This window comes from Megalopta genalis, chromosome 2, assembly GCF_051020955.1.
Source record: "Megalopta genalis isolate 19385.01 chromosome 2, iyMegGena1_principal, whole genome shotgun sequence".
Lineage (NCBI taxonomy): Eukaryota > Metazoa > Arthropoda > Insecta > Hymenoptera > Halictidae > Megalopta > Megalopta genalis.
The window spans coordinates 23,771,737-23,790,469 of record NC_135014.1 but is presented as its reverse complement, the minus strand read 5'-3'; the positions used below and the strand labels follow the sequence as shown (position 1 = coordinate 23,790,469).

The following is an 18,733-nucleotide window of genomic DNA, read 5'->3' as shown; positions in this document are numbered from 1 at the left end:
GAAACTTTCGAATAGGCTAATTACGCGGAAATACCACGGCGGGATTCAATTCCGCGGGATCCGCCTTTCTGCCTCAATCTCGAAAATCGAACAAGTCAGCGTTTCGATCCCCAAAAGTTCCGGAGACGCTCGCAAAGCCTCGGAGACGTTCGCAAAGCTTCGAAGTTTCGTTAAAAGTCCCCGAAGCTTTTCAACTTTTTCAACAGCATATTCCGCTCGGAATGAAGTCGGGAGATTTTTTTCCGCTCCTCCTTTCTTCGCCACCCTTTTTCTTTCGGGATAAGAGAGCGAGAGCGAGACGCTCCGCGCCCATTGTTACCAGGTCCCTCAACCCTCTGCCTCTTTCCTTTCACGGTTCTGGCTTAATGGCTGACGCGGCTATCGGGTTTCTGCAGAAGCGTAAAGAATCTTCGGGGAAAGCCGCGAGGCTGAACGATACATCTGGCTCGACGCTTCCAGTTCGTTCATTGATCAGCCTCGTCGCGATCCGAGCAACTGTTATTCATAGTTCCTTCGCGCTAACTCCGAGCGCTGCCGGCAAACGAGTTTCGCGGCGCGGAAATTGTCGGCCGATTTAGTTAGACGGAAATCGGGAACGTGGGTTCGGATCTTCCCTGGCAGAAACATTGTTGGAACGGTGATGGACGAGTCGAATGGTGGGGCAAGTGGAGGATCGTTGTTGTTTCGCGGTGCGCGAGTTTTTGCGATTCTTAGTTCGCGTATTTTACATCTTTTTGGTCGGATGATAGTGTCATTGCAAGGAAACTTTAGTGATTATTATACTTAAATTATTGTATTTGTATTTGTTTTATTTTAGAGAAAACATCGAAATATTACTAGATATCTGAAGAAATGTGTTAAGATTCATTCTAAGTCACTTATTCGACTCATGGTTAATTCTGTATGAAGAGCAACGAGCTATTAAAAATACTAATAGATAAATTGCCTTACAAATTTTGTAAATAAAAAAAATAATGTAATAAGAAGAACGGCAGAAGCAAGCCAGCTTAATAATTTCCGATCGAGAGGAATGAACGATCTCAATTTGTTCAATTGTATTGTTCAATTAACACTAGATTAACGGAGCACAAAAAGCAGCTGTTTTATATTAGTTTATAAAAGTAACAATAAGACGTTTACTTTGATTTTTAACAATCGTTATCGTAACATTTGCGGTAAGTAACATGTAAATTGAATAAACAACTCATAAATGTATCTTTACAATATGAATAATCGTAAATTAAAATATTAATGACCCGTCATTTTGACGGGTTTCGTAAATCTAGTGTTAACGTTCAATTCTACGTGAAGAAAAACGAATTGACGAAATTATTAGACAAATTAGAAAGTAAACTAGTAAACTAGTAAATTTGGTAGATGGACAAATGAAGCAATAAAAACAGTAAAATATAAGCTATTTTACTTCTTGTCTGCAGCAATGAACGAATAATTTATTAAGATCTCCGATGTTATGTCATCTTGAACAAATTTCTACCATCGCTGCACTAAATAAAATTGCATCAAGTAATGCTTCCAAGAAGAAACATTTGGGAACATCATGAATGGAATTTGAAGACGAGTTACGTTCCCCAAGAATGCGTGAAACGATCGTCATAACGGAAGCCAGCGATGGGGTGGCGAGGATAAAAAAGTCCGACTACTCATCAGCCTGTTGCAGGACTGCCACCCTCTATTCGAGAACCGGTGCTGGCTGGTGTATAAAAAATCCGGAGGGTTGCACCCCTGCATCGCGACGTTTTCGTAGATGTCGGATAACCGGTCGCTAATTGATTATAATAAGTGATCAGGAAGTGGTCCCGGAAACAGTGAGAGGGTTGTCTCGTTGTTGGGGTTGAAAATGACTTTTGAACGTTCGGTTCGTGGAATAATTATATACCGTGGCTGAATGGTGATCTGGTATATTAGAATAAATATTAGTATAAATATTAGAATAAATACTAGAATAAATACTAGAATAAATATTAGAATAAATATTAGAATAAATACTAAAATAAATATTAGAATAAATACTAAAATAAATATTAGAATAAATATTAGAGCCTGATGTTAGAGTCTGATCTATAATACGAGTTCGAATTTTAGTGACATTAAATTAAGTCATTTGGAAAAATCAAGTGCAAAAGAAAGATTGTCGATAGAAATTTTTTCGCGATTTGCGGCAACAATTTTTCCGACAAAATCTCATTGAAAATAAGTGTTTTATTTTTGTCAAGTTGGATTGAACGGGAAGAAAGCTTTGTTTTTCACATCGTTTGGAGAAACGAAGACACATTTCCGAAGAAAAAGTGTCAAAGGAGATTACTTCCTGAATTATTGTGGCAAATTCTTGCCTGAAAATTTCATCGAAAACTTGATTCGGAGAAACGGGATTCGAGAAGAAAAACAATCGAAGGGAATTCCTTCACGATTTATCGTAAAAATTCCTGCATCAATATTTAAATAAAACAAAGTATCCGCGTTTTAGGAAACGTCAATTAAACGACTCGCGTCGCTTTAATTACAAAACCAAAGACAAAATTCCGAAGAAGAATCGCCAAAATGAAAATCACTCTAATGAAACTATAAATATGCCAGTTGCCTTTAAACAAAGATTGCAATTCCGGCGAGCAAATAATTACAGAAGCTGAAGAGGGTGAGTAAGGGAGCGAGGAAATTACGTTCGGTTTCTATTCATCGTTTACCAGGGCGAATAAAGTTTCATTTTCCTCTAAGGCCAGGAAAATCGCCGGAGCGAACGGAAAGGAACCCGTGGAGAGGGAAACGAGCTGAACGAGAGTGGAGGAGAGAGTGCGCGAGAGAGAGAGGATAGAGAGCGAGAAAGAGAGGCTAGAGAAAGAAAGAGGGCGGGAGCACGGGACACGCGGTACCGACAGCGGGGGCGTTCGACAATTTATCGTCTTCATTTGGCCACGTCCATATTTATTGCGTCGTTACGAACAATATGGCGCCTATTAAGCGAAATACGGGCCCCACCGTAAACCGTGGAATCGAATTAATACCGGGCTTGCGCCGCAGCCGCAGCCGCAGCCGCCGCCGTGTCCGATAATAAGCTTAATAAATATTGATTATTTAATTAATGGATAATCGTCGCGTGGGACACCGTGCACTATCGGCAGTCCGTCGGACCGCCCACGCTCTCGCTGCCACGAATTTATTAGCGGCTGCGCGACGATCGAAGGGCCAGCTTCGGCGTTTTTGCGTCCTCGGACTCTTTCGACCTTTTTAATTGACCGTGCCGGAACCTACCCCCCTTTCAGCCGGTGTTGCGTGGGCGACTGTTTTCTTTCTCTGCAGCGGCCGAACGCGCTAAATCTTCTTCCGTCGATCGATTCTAGGTCTAACGGCTGGACAGCGAAAATGGCACTTTGAGAACTCTAGGGACGAACCGTGATTGTTCCCTCGGAGAGATTTATTTCTCTTAGAACCGTAGAGGATTGGATGAGATTCGTGTTTCCGTTTGCTAGGTGTTATTAATCGCAAATGAGGCGATTTCAGGTGTCGTGGTATCTGATTGTTATTTACTGGATTGTAGAAGTATATACTTTGAAGATGGTACTTTGAGAATTTTATTGAGAATTCTATTCAGAATTCTATTCAGAATTCTATTGAGAATTCTATTAAGAATCCTCTATTTTTCTCTAACAAATGAGATTTTGTTAAGTAGATTGATTTCTCTAAAAATCGTAGGTAGGACTAGACAAAATTCGTATCTCCGTTAATTGCACATTATTAATTCCGAATATGATTGATTTTAGAGATCGAAGCATCTGATTGATATCACTTTAAAAATGGTACTTTGAGAATTCTAGTGATAATTCTCGATTTTTCTCTAACAAGAGGTTTTTTCAAGTAGACTAACTTCTCTAAAAATCGTAGCTAAAACTAGACAAAATTCGTATTTCCGTTAATTACGCATTATTAATTGCGAATATGACGATTTTAGAGATCGAAACATCTGATTGATATCACTTTGAAAATGGTACTTTGAGAATTCTAGTGTTAATTCTCGATTTTTCTCTAACAAGTGAGATCGTTAGCGAGGCTGACTTCTCTTAGAATCGTTCGATGCACGGAAAAATACATATCTCTGTTAATTATACATTATTAATCGCAAATAAGGCTTTTTTCGGTGTCGTAGAATTCGATAGCGGTACTACTTATTGACCAGAACATCAGAAACCACTTTGAAAATCGTACACTTCGAGAGTTCTATCGACGATCCTCAACTTTTCTCTCGCAAGCGAGACGGCGAATGAAATCAAGATCTCCCACAATCGTAAAAAAAGAAACGCTCGACAAAATTCGTATCTCTGTGAATCGCACATTATCAATCGCAAACTAGACGTACAATCTGATCCCAGGATTATTTATTTGCTCTTTTCCGCCGTAAGATATGGGAAGAGTTAATTTCCATCGTGCCTGTATCATCGATTTCCCGGCGAGGTTATCGCGCGAGGGGATCCAGAGCAGCGATCGAGGATCTAAACAAGCGCGAGCGGCCGTCGACGGGCTAATTATAGGTTCCCGAAGCAATTGAAGGCAGTGTCGGCATAGAAGAACGTCGAAAAACGTTCGCATTCTGTGGGAACGAGCGTCCCATTAATGGAATCACCAATTGCAGACTTATTGGTTTAATTGCTAATTGCTAGACCCCCCACTACCTCCGGTTCTCCCGCGATTCCGTGCGCGGCGCGGAACAATGGCGTCGTCGGGTGCCATTTTCCTAAAGTGCTCCCACCGATTCGGCTTGTACTTTCGATTTTTAAACGTCGAATTTGTAGCATTGTTTACCAGACGATCAAATTAAATATGCGGTTTTGTTACGCTTTTACCCCGTTCACATTATTTCTGATTTGATTCATTTAAAAATCCAAGAACTCCTGTTAGGTCCCATTACTCATTCATCTTACATTTCGATGTATAATTTCGTTCAATTCAATTTTTAAGCAAGATGTTTAAAGAACATCTGATTCCGTCGTCGCTCCTTAAATTTGTTAATTCTCGTTGTTGATTTATGAAGATTGATATTTCCCGATTTCGAGTTACAGAAACCTATTTGTACTCGCGTAAAAATTTTTAGTCGATCGAATGAAACGATTTATCCAGATATAGTGACTGCAATTTTTGTTAATCTGATTAAATTTATGCTGACTAAAATTATGCCTTTATATTCGTTGTATTCGTATTGGATACAAATCATGGTAGCTCTAATCTTTCAGAAACATCAGAGATTAAATAATACGCTCGAAGGGTTGATTAAATCGAGCATAATTAAATCATACGATCTCGTTCCGAAGTCAGAAGGCCCGGTCGCAACGCGTCGTTCAATTCTCGAACTCGGCGCACCGTTCTCGCCCTTTAATCTCTTTTAATCGAACCACGAGATCGAGTGGTCTCGCGTATTCCATTTCTTCGGGCCGCGCGGGGGTGGGGCGCGGCAAGAAAGAGGAACGGAAGTCGTCCCCGAGGCCCCGTGAGAAATATGTCGAAGAAAGAAAACGTCTTCGAGCTAGTTGGTCCGTTCCCCTCGTTCGCGAAGCGGCGCTTCTCCTTTTCTTCGCCCGTTTCTCCGGCTCTCCATCATTCCGAGAAACGGCCGCTATACTCGTTTTCATTTCCCCTTACGCGAGGAGGTGGACGCATAGGTGTCCTCCCCGCTGGTGTCGCTCGCACACTCCTGGGCACGATGATCCCCCTTTTTCCAACTGGGGCATCCTGACTTTGCATGGACAGTCAACTAGATTCCTGGTCACCCGTTCTTCGACAGAAAAACTTCAACCCTTGCTGTTTATAGTTTTTGGAAACGAAGATGCTCTCTAAAATTGAATTTACTGTTTATTCTATTCTTCGTGGCTGTTTTTGTTCTTAGATGTCTTCTCTGTCATCTAGAACCTTGATTACTGGTCAGTGGCTCTCAAATGGAAAAACTTCAACCCTTGCTGTTTACAGTCTTTGGAAACAAAGATGCTTTCTAAAGTTGAATCTTTATTATTTCATCTTTTCTTAATGTTTATTTTTTCTATGTCTTCTTTGCTTCTTGCTAGTGTCTTCTGTATTATCTTCACGCGTTGATTTGTCATTGCTTAAACACGATTTGGAAATTGTTCTCCAATTGCTCTTCAAACCAATTCGTTCTCCAATGAAATTCCACTTTTTGACTTTTTCTATTGACAAATCATTTTGACTTTTTGAACAATTTTGGCTGCCACGTTTTATACTTGATTTGTAGATTGTGAATTTTACAAATTTTTGACAAGAGCCTCTAGATTAAATCGACTAATTAAAACTATTAAGAGACATTTTCCTCGATCGTTCCTTACGACGAACTCGAATCCGCAGCCCACCGATTCGACATCTCTCTTCTTATCTCGCTTTCAGAATAAAGTGATCATGCGATATCTTCATTTCTCACGAACCATTTGTACAGTTTGATCTATTCTGTTCGTCATTCGTTGACGACGAAGCGATTAATCTCCGAGCGGTTGACGACAGCGAGCACCTCGGATCTACTGTGCCGCCGTTGGTCGTCCGGCGACGATTGCCCGGGAAAATCGATACGGAACCGCGAAGGACGAGCGATCGACGAGGATGGGAATGCCGAGCGTCCGCAACGGGTATCGGTTTCGCTTGGAATGCAAACGACCGACGCGATAAACTCGCACGAAGTCGCCACGGTCGCACGGCCACGGACGATAATACGTCTTCCTGGTGATTTTGTTATTCAAATGTCAGCGAGGACCGCGGTGACCGTGGAAAACCGCTATTGAATGCCGAAACGGCTTCCAGCCGGGCGTACCCTCCCGCGAGAGGACTTCCATTCACGCCCCGGCAATCCAGAACGTCCGGTTCTTGTAGCGCCGTCCCTGGAAAAGCCGGTCGCCTTAGCAGCAAAAAGCCTTACCGCGTATCGCTCGGTTCCCGTTAAGCTTTAAACGTCGATCGAAGTCGCGTTTCCATCGAATCGGCGAGCTTCCAGACTGCTAATCCATCGAACGTTTCCCGTCCGCCGCGATCTAGGGACTTCGACCGCAATCGGAGTTACCAGAAATCATTCCCGGCTCGATTCGCAACTCTGTCGTCGAACAGTGCGGCCTTATTTTCATCGACTTTGCGGGAGCAGAAGAGTCGAGTAGCAGTGTCGGCTACTGCGCGACGACTTGACTTGTAGTCAAGTAAATAGTTTCGAAGTAAATTGTATCGAATATAAAGTACAATAGAAATTATAATCTCAGAAATGTCCTAAAATAATAATAGTACTTAATAATAATAATAGTAATAGTTAATAATAAGAATAGTACTTGAAGTAATCTAAACTGCGGATTTTTGTGCAAAATAAATATTTTCGACGTAAATTGGATCAAATATAAAGTTAAATAGAAATGATATATATAATCTGAGAAATATACTAAAATGAAAGAGCACATAATAATAATAGTACTTAAAATAACCTTGACTGCAGATCTTTATGCAAAATAAATATTTGCTAAGCAAACTGTATCAAATATAAAGTTAATTAAAAATGTTAATCTCTCAAAAATGTTTTAAAAGTACTTCATTTAATCAAATTAAAGTCGACAAGTTAAATTACACGACATCGTTCACGTTTTCAACGTCCTTCCGTTTTTTCGAAGTAATTGCTACGAATAACAGATTGAGAAAATATAAAAATATAAATTATGAAAATATAATAGATCAACGTACAAATTAATGTTCAAATCCGTGCAAATTATTTCGTCGCCCACATGCAAATGACGCGTCAGTCGAAGTGTCGAAATCGCAACAATTGTTGCTTTCCTCGAAGAAAGAATCCAGAAGTCGCATAATTTTCCAGCAATCAACGATTCCACAGCGAACCACGACGTCCATAACCGAGTTTCAATTTTTCTCCGGCGACCCCGGTGAATCCTGGAGGAACAATTCGACTCGCCTAATCGTCGCCGGAAGGGGAGAGGTGTCCCGGAGCGTGCTCGAGCGGAACGAAACGAAGCGAACGAAGAAGTCAGCAGAGCGGAGTCGGGCGAATCAGCATATTCCGTTTACGGGACGGCGGGCTGTGCGTGGGTCGCCGATAAAAATCGGAAAATCCCCGGGAAAGCCTCGCCACGGAATTTGAATTTGCTTCGCGGAGGGCTCTGGAATCCCTCGGCAGCTCTGGCTCCTCGGCATTCAAAGCCAGTCCTCGTTGTCACCCTCGGTCCGCATAACAAAGTGAGGCTGCGTCTGGTGGAAACGCTCGTTAACGGGCTCGACAACGTTCCCGTTTCACCTTACCCCTTTTTACCAACCGATCTCGCTCGAACAGGTGGATCTTGGTTCTCGGAAACGAGCCTGCTGATTGCGGGGTGACGATTTGCGGGAAGCATTTAGGCCTCGGACGCCAGAAGACGCGGCGCAACCCGCATAGCAATTCTGAGCGAGGAAATGAGCTTGTCACTTCGGACTGTTCTCGGCGAATTCTTCTAATCAATTAATACTTTTTCTGTCGAATTATTAATTCGTACTTCGAGCAGTAGAGTTGGTACATTTTTACAGCATCATTTAGGCTCGAAACACTAGAAAACGCTCGAGTATTCATAGCAGTTTCAATTGCGAAATGAAATTGACACTTGAAACAGCGAATTTGTCTTATCAATTAATTCTCTTTCTATCGAATTATTAATTCATACTTCGAGCAATAGCATTGGTAGATTTTTAGAGCATCATTTAGGCTCGAAGTAGCAAAAAACGCTCGATTATTTATAGCAGTTTCAATTGCGAAATGAAATTGACACTTGGAACAGTGATAAGTGAATTTGTCTTATCAATTAATTCTCTTTCTATCGAATTATTAATTCATACTTCGAGTAATAGCATTGGTAGATTTTTAGAGCATCATTTAGGCTAGAAAGAGCAGAAAACGTTCAAATATTCATAGCAATTCTAATGGCAAAATGAAATTGACACTTGGAACAGTGATAAGCGAATTTATCTTACCAATTAGTTCTTTTTCTACTCAACTATTAAATTATACTTGAAGCAGTATGACATTGGTCAGTTCTCTGAACATAAATTATGCTCGAAATACCAGAAGACGCTCGAGTAATCGTAGCAATTTTAATGACGACACGAGTTTGTCACTTGGAGCAGTGCTAAGCGGATTCGTCTTATCAATTAGTTCTTTTTCTGACGAATTACCTCTTTTTCTGATCAATTGCCTCTTTTTCTGATCACTTAACTTTTTTCCTCGCCAACTAGCTCTTTTTCCATTGGCCTACTAGTTGCGCCTCCAAGTGTAACGATACAGTAACGATACAGATAGATTTTCTGTGCACCAGTTAGGCTAATAACACCAGAAAGACGCTCGGGTCTCATAGCAATCGCGAACAATGAAATAAAACTTGCCACTTGGAACCAACTTTAGAAAATGTGGATTTTTTGTGCACGATAAAAATTGTCTGCATAATTTTGATACAAAAAAATGACCAGTTTCACACTTTTTATGATAAAATTGTTGGAATTACAGAGACGCTTTGGCAGAAAATAATTCAATAAATTTCTACTAAATCAAATCTATATACTAATAAAAAAACAAATGCTAATATTTAAACGAATTCAGCTAATTATTCTTGCAAAGTGTGACGCGTCAGTCGCTTTTACTGCTCGGTACGTTGAATTCTTGAAGCGTTTCCAGCGCTTTTAATCCGATCCAGTGATTTTCGCCATAAAACACGAGCGAGCTATTTTTGCTCGGAAACCGAATTTCCAGCATCGACGTCCGATCGTTTCGCACCTGGATCGGAAGGAAAGGGTGGCGGAAACAATGGGTCTCGAGTCGCTGGGATAAGGATCGACAGGTGGAGGCGAATTAACCCGTAGATTACCGCGACCGTGGCGAAAAAAAGGGGATTCGAGACGGGGTTTCTCGATTATCGCGACGTTATTAAGAGACGTTCGAGAACCGCGTCGCCGGACAATAATAAGAGGGAGAGAAAAAAAGGAAGGAACGGGACAAAGAACGAAGAAAATATCGTCGGGAGTTTACATTACAAAGTATGATGAGGGACTTGGCCGTTCTCTCCGTTCGAGTGATCTCCATGAAGCCCGCGTTAAAAGAATCTCTGGTCTGACCATATCGGTCGAACAGGTGTGCCTGTACGACGCAGGAATAAACGATTAGCAGATTCGATTAGCATCCGCGGATCATATCGATCGCGGCTACTTGCATTCCGAATGATAGCCAGGCCCGAGTTCCCGTCGGGTTTCGCAACCACGTCGATCCGAGAGAACCGTCCGAATGTCAGCCCCGGGAGTTAATTATCGGCAATTCGTTAGCGGCGGCAGCAGCCGAACAACGCGCTCGGCCTACGCTCTTGTCTCTCAGCCACGGAGGACTGCGCGGCTCTTGCTGCAACTCTACATGCAGAATTTGTAATTTTAATTAACGGAATGCTGAATGGCACGGGTTCGATCGGGAGAGACTGACTTCGTTCGACAGTGGAGCAACCGTTTCAACGACGCACTTTGACGAGTCTGTTACAGCGATTCGCTGTTAAATATGAATGTTATTCGATTCTTCTTACTGGAAATAATTTTCTCATAATAAATATTATTTGCGTTAATTGCACGAAGCAGAAGCTAAATAGAACGTTCTCTTTTTAATAATTCTGACAGATTAATCGAAATTCATTGACACTTCAGAATCCTTTTAATATTTTCACTATTTAAAATCGCAATTATTAAATTTTGCCACGAATGCATAAAATTCTAGTCTAGTCAATCAATATTCCTTTTTTTCTAAAAAATTATTGCAATCGGAACAGTTTCAAGCGTTATTACTGTGAAGAAAATACGGCGAAGATGGATTAAAGTGGATTAAATGAATTTTCATAAAATTAGGAGAATGTCGTTTGCAATATTATGCATGAAAATATTTACTGGAGGTTCGCAATCGATAAAAAACGGAAACAAAATGTTGCGATAATTGTTCCGCAAAAAAAAACCACGTCGTTTGACATAATCTTCTGAAATACTTTCATCACTAAAACTCGATAAGTTATCGATCGATTACCCGGATAATTAGAGCAATCTTCGGGTGAAGTTGTATTGGATACGCGACGGGTCTCCGGGGACCCAGGCGGCGGCGAACCTGGAGGGTTGAAGCCTCGGAACGCTCGAAGTTCAGCGTCTGGCCGCATTGTTCGTGGTCGACCTTGGTCGTCGATCGGGGCCGCATCAAAAGCGTGGTCCCCCGATCGAAAAATAAGCATCGCGACAGATCGGGCCCCGGGATGCTAACAAAGCTCGGTCTCGCGAGGGAACAATCGCAAAAAATCGGCGCTTGGACCGGACTCTCGGAAATCCTGAACCGGTCGTAACTAAGAGGAAAGAAGAGAAAGAGAGAGAAAAATAGAGAGGGAGAGAGAGAGAGAGACTTCGCGTCTACGACCAGACCTGGGTAAAAATATTTGAAAAAGTGTTGGAAATAGTTAATGAAACACTCTGGTTTCTATGAAAGAATGTTTCAAGATTTATTTGACGTCAAAGAGATAGATACATCTATTGAAAATAATTATTTAAGTTCTGGTAAAGAAAATTATTAATTGAAGTAATATTTTCTTTAAAATGTACTGAAAATAATTAATTGAGATAGTATTATAAATGCTATAAATATAATATAATATAAATATAAATATAACATAAGTATAAATATAAATATAATATATAAATAAGCTTTCTCTCATATTTCTCTTAATTAATGAATTAAACAGGAACATTTAATATCTGCTTCTATTCAACAAAGTACATATCTCAAATAATATTATCAGGAAATAATAATCAAGTGTCTCATTTCACGCCCAATAAAGAAAATATTTCTTTCATTTAACTACTTCATCTTCATATCGTAAAATATGTATTTTAATACTAATTATCAGACTGCGGATTTTAAGCATTCGCGATAAATATATATATAAGCGTAATGTAATACTACTGTGGAGATATTGGAAGAATTTAAGACCGTCGTTGCGCTACTGTTGGCTCAATAAAACAATTACAAGGTACATTTAATTTTCATTCGATCTCTGTTCCTCATAATTGACTACTTATTATATGTTTGTATAATCAACGAAGACCAATCAACCAGTATTTCATTAGGTACAAGAAATAAATTACAATTCCAAACGAAGCAGCGCGTGCAGAGCACAGCCGAGAGTGGAACGGTGTGTCCGCAAATATTTGTATTTCTTAGTTGAAATATTTTTACCCATGACTGTCTACGACCGCAAAAGACGAAGTGGGCGAAACCGAGAAGCAGCGAACGATCATCCGCAGCGGGGGAAGCAAGGGAAGGGGTTGGCTTCATGGGCCGACCTGTGTTTTACTTTATAGCATTTAGCCCCATTGTTTGTCTTATTGCTATTAGCCTCCGTCAATTAGTAATTGTATCTTTAATGCCGATTCCGTGAATCGGGTCCGGTGCAGCGGTTCGGTCGAGGGACCGAAAGGAGAGTGGGGCCCGGTCGTCGCCGGGTAGGAGAAAATCGGACCTCGGATTGGTGGGGAGCCGAGCTAACCCGGTGGAAGACCGGACCCAGGACGAAGGGGGTGAGGCATGTCATTAGGAGTCATTAATATCACGGACCTCTGTAATTTGACACACTTCCGATCGCCTAGCGCCACCACGCCACCCGCTCCATTTTTCGTCCCTCTTTCACCCTCTCTTTCACGTTCTTTTACTGTCCTCCTCCTCTTCGACCGACTTCTTACGCGAAATAGGATGGAACTGTGCGTGCAGGTACAATTTCCACCGCGGCAGGTGCCGAACGTAGGCCTTCGCGAGAAAGCGAAGGGGTGGAAAAGCTGGGGGTGTAATTCAATTTGTCTTCGCTCCATGAAATTACGAAACGTGGCGGAACACTCTGGCATTTTAATCTGCTGGTCTGACAAGTACCGGAAAAATTGAACAATTTATTCGACACCAATTTTTATCCGATGCTAAATCTGAACAGTTTTATGCAATGCTAAATTTGAACAATATTATTTAACACTGAACAATTTTATTCAAGTCTAAAATTGACTAGTTTTATTCAACAATAAATTTGAACAATATTATTTAACACTGAACAATTTCATTCAACTCTAAAATTGACTAGTTTTATTCAACGCTACATTTGAACAACATTATTTAACACCAAATTTTACACTAAATTTCTATTCAATAATAAATCTCCATATTTTTATTTAACATAAATTCTGACCAGTTTCATTTAATACTACACATAGTATTAAATGAAACACATACACATACTTTCATTTTAAAATTTTTGGAACTGCATTGATACAGTTGATTGCTGAACTGCACTGATTCTTTTGCAGGAATAAATTTTGTTGGAATAACATTCTGAATTCTAGCATGCATTATAATGATAATATTAGAAAGTTTAAATAAATTCAGTATTGACAGGGTAAAAGAGTTGAGATGCACGATATTGAGTGCTCTTTCACCCCACTCGCATTTGGTTGATTTTAAGCAAATTTTGCATACTGAATATAATAATAGAAGAAGCTCAGTTGCAATTTCCATAGAAAAATTCGTCTAATGGAACAATTACGTACTTAACTAAAATCTACAGAAATCTGAATCTACCAAAAAAAGAGACCCAACATTACAATGACCGAATTCTAACTTCGACCAAGATCAGCAAGTTTCACAAGTATTATAATTTTATAATAATATTCAAATATTATAATTTTACCCACAATCTGCAAGCTTTCAGTTTCAATCTATAAATATTTCGTCACTGCAACTCATCGCTAGAATCATCTAACGTCACCTACAATCAGCTTCGAACCGTCAACTTTTATAAATATTCTCACTCCATCCCCCTATTTTTCTCATAATCTGCAACACTCCAGCTTCAATCTAAAAAAGAACTTTTCCTCGCCGCATCTAAGTGGTGTAACGATCGAACGTCACCGAATGCGAGCATCGAATCCGCTGGAGGAAAAGTCCTGCTGCGGCGATCGCGAAAATTCCGGGGGCGACGGAAACTTCTCACGCGACGAGGATTCCTGTGTCGGATAATTTAGGCTCGCGTGAGAACCGTCGACCCTCTTTGCCTCTCCGCGCTTGCCAGCGATTCTGCTGACGGTTCGCGTCGTCTAGAATCTAGAGAACGGCTGTCACGTGTCGCCGAGCGTAACACGTCGGGGATCTACGTCGCCGTGGACTGTAATGACGGAGACGCCGGACATTAACGAGCGGATCAGAGCGGCGCGGCGCGTCTCGTTCCCGTCTTCCACGTACGTGGATCGTGACTTTCTGAAAAATCGGGCTGGTAAACGGCGGTCAATTTCTGTCTGAAATCAGCGAGCAACCCGAGACGCGCTATCTCCTTGATATTGTCGGATTGGACGTACAATGGGAATCGGCAGCGTTCATTTCCATGGCAAACGCCGATGTAGTAGACAATTTAACGAAATAGTTGACGTTTTATAAAATGGTAGATATTTCATAAAACAGTAGACATTTTATAAAATATTAGACATTTTATAAAATATCAGACATTTTAAAAAATAGTAGATGTTATATAAAATAGTAGACATTTTATAAAATAGTTGACGTTTTATAAAATGGTAGATATTTCATAAAACAGTAGACATTTCATAAAACAGTAGACATTTTATAAAATATTAGACATTTTATAAAATATCAGACATTTTAAAAAATAGTAGATGTTATATAAAATAGTTGACATTTTATAAAATAGTAGACGTTTTAAAAAATAGTTGACATTTTATAAAATAGTAGATACTTTATAAAATAGTAGACATTTTAAAAAATAGTAGACGTTTTATAAAATAATAAACAATTCTACAAAAATTAGAATCGAAGAAAGGATTCCTTCGTCAATTAAAAAATTACTCAAAAAATTACTCGAAAATAAAATAAAAATGGAATCGAACCTGTATTAGTACATGAAGCAATTAGACGTAAATTGTAACAACACAATTGCAAAATTGATAAAAAATGGCGAATCGTAATATCAAGAACAAAATTCGTGCACAAATGCAGAATCCGAAACAATTCTAAAATCTTCGTACAACCTCAATAAATGTTTCCGACGTCAAACCACATCTGTTACTAATTTTCCTCATTTTTCCCTCGTTCCACAACGTTTCACCGTTGATTCAAAAATTGTGTCATGGCTCCGCCAGAATTCTCTGCGAACTGCCGCCATTTTGTCGCAAGAATTGACCGAACGGTAACAACTAACGGAAAGAATGAACATAAATTTGCCTCGCGGATCCAGTTTCTCAGGCAATCGTCCTCGAACACTTTTATTTTGCATAATGATCCGCGGTCTAATCATGGCGGCCCGAGTGGGGCAAGGCCGGCGGATAATGCCCGAAGTTAAAAGGCCGGTTATACACCGCGAAAGAATCCGCCGAGGCAAATGACAAACCGCCGCGCTGAGCCAAGATGGTGGGCGGTGCTCGCCAAGTGTAATTGGTTTTATGACATATTTTACGTGGAAACGGATTGGCCGGGGAGGGGACACAATGCTGCAGGACTCAGCGACCGTGGGCTGCTCCCTTTGTGTATTTTGCGAAGCTTTGTTCCCTACCAGTCCGCGGTGCAACTTTTACTTTGCATTCTTCATTAGATTTCTACCGACTTTTTAGCGAATACCTTTTTTCTGACTTGGGATATTTTCGTTGCATTCGAATTTTTCTCATTTTCTGCAGATTTTATTTTATTTTTATTTCATTTTTATCGCTTTCTGCATACGATTGTTCTTATCATTCAATGCACTCGACTTTTCGTCCATTTAGTATTCGAAAAATTTCAATTATTGGTTTCAATTATTTTTCGTAATATATCTAATAAATCGTTAAAAATAAAAGCAACCGCACGATTTTTATTTTCAAGCCAAATAATTTCTGTCTCGCGTAAACATCTAATCGTCCAATTACTGCTGACCAATTGCCGATTCTCTACATATATTTCTCGCGTTTCCTGAACTCGATTAATTCCCGGAAGCGATCCGAATTTTGCGAACCACGAGAATCGCGGCGCCCGCAGCAACCGAGATCGTCGGCCATTAAAAAGTCCGTCGAGCCTAACGACGCTCGACGTTTCAGATTTTTCGCTCAGAAAAGGAGCGTCTCGACGGTTCGGAGGAGCAGCCTCGTCGACAGGGCCCGATTAATAAAATCCCGGTGCGTTCTGTCTTTCTTCTTCGCCGTCTGAAAATTTCTCAATCAGTCGTTTCCTTTCCGGACGATTTTCTGCGCACGATACAGGCTCATCGTTGCAATTAAACGACGCCGGTTCCCGTGGTCGCCGGCAAAAAGGAGGCGAAGAAATAACGACGCGGATTTATAATGCCGATACTTCGGCTTTCGCTCAAGTCCGCCGTGTCGTATTATTCGTTTGTGAAATTTATGTTCCTGCCATCGGCGAAGGTTAAGCCCTTCGGTACGTTAATCGTATCGCGGGACGAAAAGACGGAGAGAGAGACCAGAGAAATGAGAAAAAGAGAGAAAGAGAGAGAGAGAGAAAGGGAATAACAGAGAGAGAGAGAAAGAGAGAAGAATAGAGCGAGAGCGAGGGAGAGAGAGAAAGAGCGAAGAACAGAAGGAGAGAAAGAGCAAAGAACAGAAGGAGAGAGAGAGCTAGAAAGAGAGAGGAAGAGAGAAGAACAGAGGGAGAGAGAAAGAGAGAAGAAGAGAGGAAGGAGAGAGAAGCGAACGACAGACGGACGATGAAACTCTGTGCAAACTCACCTTGTATGGATTCCGGCGAGGCTGGCTCCTCCTTATCGATTCGGCCGAGCGCGTCGCTGGCTGGAACAAAAAGTGCAACGGTGCCTCGTTAGTGACGTCGCGTTATAAAACCGACCGGGAAACTTAGCCTTTTTCTCGTAAAAATGATAGACGCAAGGCCCAAAAAGAATTTCACCGGAGCGACGCGCCGCGACTTATCTCCACCGTGTCTGACAGTATAATGATGGACTGCCGGCTGGCCTGACACCGAACCTCCCCCCTCCCCTTAATCTACTTTGCGACCTTGAGAACCGACAGGTACACCGATCTTTTGCGAACTCATTACCGGTAACCTGATAAAAATATTCGTGGCGAATTTTGCTGGAGGTCACCGGCCGGGGGTGAAAAACACCTCGAAGTTTGTTGCCGTGGATCGCCCCAATTTGATTAGGGGTGACTTCTTCCGTTTGAGGGATGTTTTTACTCGGCATACGAAAATGTTAATTAATGTTTCCCATTGATAACTTGATTTTTATATACGATGAGAATTTTGTGATATTGGTCACTGTTTAATGGTGCAATCGACCCCCAAAGGGGCGGTCGGCTATTTCAATTTCATTCGAGGTAAAAAAAAAAGAAAGGCTGGTTTTATTGTGTAGAAAAATATTATTTAACATTTATTATTGGAAACTTGATTTTTATATTCGATGGTAATTTTGTTATTAGTCACCATTTAATGATGCAATCGACCCCCAAAGGGACAGCCAGCCTCTTCAATTTTATTCGGGGTAAATTCACCTGTTCAAAGGCTGTTTTTACTGTGTAGGAAAATATTATTCAACATTTACTATTGGGAACTTGAGTTTTATGTTCCATGATAATTTTGATATTGGTCATTGATTGGGGGTGAAAAGGAACCCTAAGGTTGCGGAGGGTACAGACCATTGCAATTGTATTGCGTCGAATACATTCATCTGTTAATGGTATACTAGGGTTCGCAACTACTTCAGCAGATGATTTTACTGTCTAGGAAAATGTATTTTAACAGATGAAGAGACATTCAAGTTTTGCACGTTAATATTGTTATGTCATAATTTAACCTTGGAGGATATACTGTATTATTTCTTGTGGGGCTTCTAAATCAATAAACTCTCGGAAGAGTGCTCAATGTTAATAAATTTTTAACAATGTGCCGTTGTTACTAGCAGAGAAACTATTACAGCACAAATTCCCCTTTAAAAATAATTATTCTAGGAGAAAGATATTGCATTTTAAAATATGCATTTTAGAGAATGCACAGCATTGGTTAACAGCCTTCATAAACCAATGAATTTCCAAAAATGCTTGTAAACTTATTTATCAATATAGAGTTTCAATGTTTACTCGTGCTATTTATAAATAATAATTATTATAAATTATTATATATTATATATATTATTATATATTATTTATATTATTATATATTATTATATATTATTATATATTATTATATATTATTTATATTATTTATATTATTATAAATAATATTTAAATCAAGACGCCCCATTTAAAATTTATACTGTGCACAAAAGGTACCCCAATAAATATATTCTTCAGAAAAACAGCAAATATCATCAGGAATATTAATAACCATAAACCAGGAAAGTTCGAGGTCCGCCTAAATCCCCAGCGGCCCCCATAATTTCGAGAAACCCGTATGCAGAGGCAGGGAACTGATTAACCTGATTAAACCGAGGGGACAGAACGCGATCTTCGAGATATCGCAGACACCCCGTTACCAATCCGAATTATGCTAAACCAGGACCAATCATGGTGACACATGGCGGGTCATCAACCCCAGCAGCATGCCTCCCGGTTCCCATGGAACAGGGTGAAGCTCGATATTCAAATAATCTATCCGAAGCCCTTCGAACAGTCCGAGAAAGAAGATGGTGGTAATTCGGTGCTGGAATGACCACTATACGTC

At 40.4% G+C, this 18,733-nt stretch overlaps 1 protein-coding gene across 2 annotated transcripts in view; it reads right to left on the bottom strand.

Annotated features, from left to right (window-relative positions):
- The window catches only part of LOC117220622 (uncharacterized), a 222,974-nt gene that overhangs the window by 33,367 nt on the left and 170,874 nt on the right, over positions 1-18,733 (bottom strand). For both annotated transcript variants that reach the window (XM_076518792.1, XM_076518793.1), the window contains exon 4: positions 16,789-16,848. In XM_076518792.1, the coding sequence (XP_076374907.1) occupies positions 16,789-16,848 (60 nt within the window). The remainder of the gene's footprint in view (positions 1-16,788; positions 16,849-18,733) is intronic.